The 6,011-nt window shown below is 40.0% G+C and overlaps 2 protein-coding genes across 2 annotated transcripts in view; both read right to left on the bottom strand.

The window, feature by feature from the left end:
- Positions 1–6,011, bottom strand: part of LOC118334637 — a 15,593-nt gene that overhangs the window by 6,201 nt on the left and 3,381 nt on the right. The gene's annotated exons all lie outside the window — the stretch shown is intronic.
- Positions 5,076–6,011, bottom strand: part of LOC118334636 (myoneurin-like) — a 9,836-nt gene continuing 8,900 nt past the window's right edge. Inside the window, exon 6 of the mRNA XM_035670631.1 lies at positions 5,076–5,987. Coding sequence (XP_035526524.1) covers positions 5,441–5,987 — 547 coding nt within the window. The 3' untranslated portion in view covers positions 5,076–5,440. The remainder of the gene's footprint in view (positions 5,988–6,011) is intronic.

The following is a 6,011-nucleotide window of genomic DNA, read 5'->3' as shown; positions in this document are numbered from 1 at the left end:
ATTTGGATAGTTCTGCGAAATGGCCATGATCTAGTGTTTGTGTCCGGTGTGTGGGTATTCAATATTCTATTTTAATTAAGGTAGTGTGTCAGGAAAGAGGATGTGGTAAGTCGAGCCTCACCCCCCGCCGTGATCGGATAACCAAAAAATAAGAATATAGTTATATTTGGTGGGCCTACGCATGTATTCTATCTCTGGATTGCCGGGGTGGGACGCCATTATCTTAGGTGATTATAAATTTGTATTAATTTGGATGAGTGGTAAACCGCTGTTTGTGCTGGGTGTTTGGTGTTGTTTATGTATGATTTATGAGTGTTGCATTTGTTTATGATCCAAATGTTGCACCAGGGTGATGGACCGTAAAGATTAAGTGCCAAACTGTTGAAAAATTGTAAAAAGTTTAAAAGTAGAGAGAATCAAGGGAGTTCTGACGTAGAAAACATGTAATTTTTATTTAGGTCAAATCAGATTTAAGAAAAATAGATTTATTTTTTTTAAAACTCATTAAAAAGTTTTGAATCATTGTTTAGTGGTCAATTTAGTTATCACTGTTTTTAGGGGAGGGCGAGAGTATGAGATGGTTAGTGTAATTAGAATAATATTTAAGACAATATTGAAGATTTATTGTTAAACCGCCGTTGTGGTCCCCCAGACCCTGAACCACATCTCTATTGTTTATTAATAGCTAATGCAAACAAGTCGTGGCACAGTAAGTTCATCCTGGTAACATTTACTGCTTAGCAGTAATTAAGGAAAAGTACCAATATGTGGAAATTGTTTAAATAGATGGAGTTTTAAAGTGTTATGTTAGCCACAGTCGAGCAGCAGCCAACTAACTGGGCAGAATACAAAACAATGTAATGATTGTGTTGAATAATTAGATTCAAAGTAGATAGAGGTCTCTGTCTAAATCGTCCTGCGTAATTGAAGGTTTACGGAACCCTTTTTAATCCTGTGCTGGCTGAGTAAAATTAGATAATAGATTACTGTTATTGTTATGTATTTTTTAGGCAAATAAATTTGTGATGATGTATTATTTAGCAGGATTACATATTTTTTAAATACATTTTATGATGCTAAATCAAGGTTTTTTCCGAGGTTCCTAATTTTTTCCTTTTGTGTTAAAGGATTACATTCGTTTCCCCTGTTGTTTTTATTTAGTAGTAATATACTTCAATTTTGGCTAATACATTTAAACCGTTAGGGACCCTTTTTCGAGTCACTGTACACCTAGTGCAAAGGCACTTTTGTATTTGAAGGAATTCTTCTATTTATGTTTTCCTGCCTTTCCTTCGACTGCATGTTTGGTCCGGGAGCCCCGCAACCATGCTAGCGAAAAGTCATGAGGGAAGAAGTCAGGAAAAGTGATTGGACTGGAGATTGCACCATAATAATTTCAAGAACCGTATATGGCGAAAATATCCTGGGTATTGCACAGTGGATCCCCGTTTGTCGCATCGGGTCCGCTCACAAAAATGAGCGGAGCCCCTCTTCGCGAATCGAGGCTCTCTCAAGGAGAGCGCGTTGTAAAGGCCGACAAACCGTAAGCGATAGAAAAGCTCAGAGTACGTATATGGTGTAGGTTGATATCAGTACGAACATCACAAACCCTCTTGGTATCCCATTACCCTCGAGAGAGCCCCAACAGGGTAAAGTCGGTGTCCGTGTCTGGCGATTTACAGCGGTTGTCTTTCTGGCGGATTCTGCCACGCCTTGTATGATTGAACAACTCCTCCCAGGGAAGAATTCTGTATGGATCGACCTTTCCAGATTTATGACCAGGACAGGGTTATAGAGATGTTAAACATGGTATCATCAGTCACCTGTCCATGGCGTGGCCCGTCACTTGTCTGATAAGAGTCCGCCGCCAATGAACATGAAATGATGGTGAATCCCAAATACAGTAAATATGCTTAATAGCGCGCACCCCTGTTATCTCTGGCAACTAGAAGTTCCACGATAAACTTCCAGCCCGTAATCGTTAGTCCTAATCTCCAAGTAGATACGTTGGTCGGACCGAGGTGTTTGAATAAAAGTAATAACCTATAGTGGACCATGAGACCATGCAGATAGAGTAGTTTTCCAAGACATAGTGAGCGGCCAGCCGGTTTGTAGCGTGGCACCATGTATGTATGATGCGCGAATTTGGCGGATTTTGAGCGTGGAGGTTACTGTGAATTTTCCAATTTTTGTTTGGATCCCAATACTTTTGTTGTATTCGACGGCACGTGCTGAGCAAGCTTTTAATTTTCTTTGTTTTTTGGTTGTACATTATTTTTCTGTGTTTTATGGTAATCCTAAAGTAACGGATAATAATTTGTGTTTTACCGTTTGCGGTTTACATGATTGTGATTTTCTTTGATGCGGGATTTATACAGTACTTCTTCCCCCAAAACGTAGACTAACTAATCGGGATAGGGGTATGGGGAGGAAATAGAGAGAGATTTAATTGGTCCCAACCAAGTATCACAAACAGTTTAAGCAGAAGCTGTAACCCTGATTACTGTTCCCGTTTACTTAGGATACTCCTATGCAAACATCAAACTATGTATACGCAATAAAACAAGGTACCAAATTAGAATGCTGCAAGCACGTGCGTCGTCACAAGTGATGGACGCACAACAGGAAAATTTTCCAACGTAAATCCGCTGAAAGGAACCGCCAGTGTGCGAGTCGCTTACTTCTTTGGCCAGTAAGGTGGCGCTATCTACTAAAAGTGTGTCTGAAAATAATATCTGGTGTTCATGTGGCCGGTACTCGTTTATCAAAAAACACGTGAAGTTTAATTTGAGAATTTGGATCTACGTAATGCGCGCTTGAAGTTATGGTGCAAAGCGTTTCCTGTTCCAGTAGGTGGCGCTATCCAGTTATTAACTGTAATTTTTGAGGTCAGCATATTCATTGTTCATAGGCGGGGGAGCTAATTACTTATGAGCGAGGAGCATAAGTACGGTGGCACGCCATAGGACAGTGACTGTGTACCGATGGTGTTTTAACTGTACCTGTAACAATAATTCTGAAAGTCCGAGTCCCGATAACGTTCCCTGGAGGGAGGAGTTCCGTTCATAATTTACCAACGCGTGCAAATGCGGCTCAGAAATTGCCGGCTAAGATCCAAAGATTGGCTCACTGGTCGCTGTTGGTGTTGCCCGGTTAGGGGTCCAAGAGGGTTTTCTGGCGTTCATGTTATTCGGATACACATACCGTACGGGTTTGCGCGGTACGTGTCGGCCGTTCAAAGGGGGTCCTTGAGGCTGATTCGGGGTGCGCTCGCATTTTGGGCAGCCCGTGGCACGGGGACACGCCAAACCGGTAATTTATTTCGCGGTAACGTTTGAATTTTGTGCAAGGATTTGCCCAATGACCTTTCCATTACTTTCATCCATGACTTTGTCCCCAGCAAATGTTGGCGGGCCGCCCAAGACATGCATTACAACACGAGGCAGAATAATAAGAAGAATTCCTTCAATTATAACAGGGCCTTGCACTGGTCAGTGCTCGGTCCCTAATAAATGTATTAATGAAAGTGTTTTCTATAAAACAACAGAACAATGTAACCTTTAACAAAGGAAATGGAAACTGGAAAGATTTTTAGCATCAAAATGTATTTTAAAATTGTAATCCTGCTAATAATTTCCATTTTTGCTAAAAATAAATAACAGTAATCTGATTACTAATTTTACACAGCAGCACAGATTAAAAGGTCAGTTCAACCTCAATTACAGGACATTTGACAAGACCTACTTCTATTGCATCTATTTTTATATTCATTGTTTTGTTTTGCAGTAGTTGTGCTGTGTCTTGTGGATAACATAACTTTAAAACCATTAATTAAACAATCCACATATTGGTATTTTTCTTTAATTACTGTAAGCAGTCAATGTTTACAGGATGAACTCTGCTGCAGACTTTGTTTGAATAGTTTAACATAGAGATGTGGTTCAGGTCTGACCTGGGTTACAATAAATCTTATGTTTAATTTATTACTTTACCATTATTATACTAATAATAAATTGGGCCAAATATAAACATTTTATGAGTTTTAAAAAATAATCTTTTTTTCTCTAAATTCTGATTTGAACTAAATAATTACTTTTAAGTCAGAACTTATTTTTACTTTAAACTTTTAAAATTTTCACATTTGGCACTAATCTACGGAGTCCCCCTGGTGACATTGGATAATAATAATAATAATAATATATATTATATAATAATAATGCGTGGCAACGAGATAGTTAATGCGTGGCCACACATTATTTATTTTTTTTTATCCAGTCACGGGGGGGGGCTCCGTACTAATCCTCTTCCGTACCTATTAAATAGAATATTGAATTGAATGCCTTTCCAGAACTTCCTGCTGGCTAAAGTCAGCTCCTGCTGCAGCTGTCTGACACGGAGATCTGTGGGTTTCTGACAGGCAGTCGTTTCTTGCACAAATCTCAGAAATTACAAATATAAGTCGTGATATTTAATGATGTTCACTTTTATTCCAACTACTCAGACCTGCTGTCAAACAATCTGTGCGACTTCAATGTGTTGTTCTCCGCCATTATAAAGGTGTCTGTGTGCATCTTTACTTCATAAACACACACAGCGCTTGGAAGGGTGCGTTTGATTTATTATTCCCATACTTATAATATTACTTACTGTTATTCCTTGCCTATTTCTTCACAGTACTACATGATGACTACGTAATTAACAGCCTGTAAATTAAAGGGCTACTGACATTTCCTAACTTGGCCCCAGTGATATTTGGTTTGCAGATATTTTTCTTTTTATTTGTGCAGGTTTTATAACATCCATCTGTTATTTCTGCCTCCACAGTGCAGGTTAACTCATTTGAGCCCGATCTCTGTCCCGAATCAGTGTTACTTCTTAATGCTCACAACACAAATACGACCAAATCCTTTCACTCTTATTGTTGTGGGGTGGAGACAGAAATATTGGATTTACATGTAGCATTATTAGAAGTCACTTATTGTGGATGTCGCAAAGACAGCGGCCAAAATGCAGTCTGACATTTCACAGCAGGAAAAGCGAAGGTGTAAACGTAAAAAAGTGAATGATAGCTGAAATATATTTAGTTGCTTTAATTTCAGGACCTGGTATTGTGCATGCGAATGGCGGCCATGCTGTCACGGCTTCCCGGGACACATGTATAATAAAGCAGACAGAGAATTGCACATACCATCCATCCTTTCACCAATGAACACATCCGCTGTTTATATACAGTAAATTACACTATTATGGAGTTACTCAATATTTACAACACAAAGGAACACAGGCACTTAACACCATGTATGTGTTAACAGCTAAAGGCAAAGAAAACAGTGTGCATGTGAAACGTCACAGAAGACCTTATGACACTCTAAACTGTATTTCTCTTACTAAATGCTCAACTCAGTAACCGTTTTTGTTTTTTAGCTCAATGTGGTTTTTTTTATGTGTCTTCAATTACTTGATTCTTTCTTGGTCTTCCTCTGCGCTTCCCCGAGCCCTTCCCACTCTTCTGGCTGCTGCACCTCTTTTTCTGAGAGTTTTCAGGCTCAAAGTTTGAGTCACTCTCATCATTTTTTGCCCTCCCTCTCGACGTGTTCGATGTCACTTTCTCGCTCCTTTCTTCCGAGTCAAAGGATATGTCGCTTTCGAGCGGCTCGCCCTCAATCTCTTCATCGCTGCAGCGGGTTCTCTTTAACTTCTGCTCCTTTGCTCTGGCAGTCTTTGTGTTTGAACACTGACCTTGCGTTTCCTCTGCTGGAACCAAGCTGCCTGCTGCATTTCTCTTCGGCCTTCCTATGGGTCTACCTGAGCTCCTTTTCTTTTTAGGGGTATGTATTGTCTCCTCCTGCTCCTCCTCGTCTGTATCCTGTTCTTCCTCTGCATTATCAAGCCCTGAATCTGCACCTCTCTTGTTCCCGTTACCCTCAGCATCCGCAGCGTCACTTTCCCTCTGATTTATCGTTTCTGTTTTTTGTTCACGTCCAGAATTGGACGAGTGGTAACGCTGTACG

This window comes from Morone saxatilis, unplaced genomic scaffold (genome assembly GCF_004916995.1).
Source record: "Morone saxatilis isolate NCDOM2014 unplaced genomic scaffold, NCSU_SB_2.0 Contig23, whole genome shotgun sequence".
In the NCBI taxonomy this organism is placed as follows: domain Eukaryota; kingdom Metazoa; phylum Chordata; class Actinopteri; family Moronidae; genus Morone; species Morone saxatilis.
Note: the sequence above shows the minus strand (reverse complement) of the source record. Positions and strands in the feature narration are given on the sequence as shown.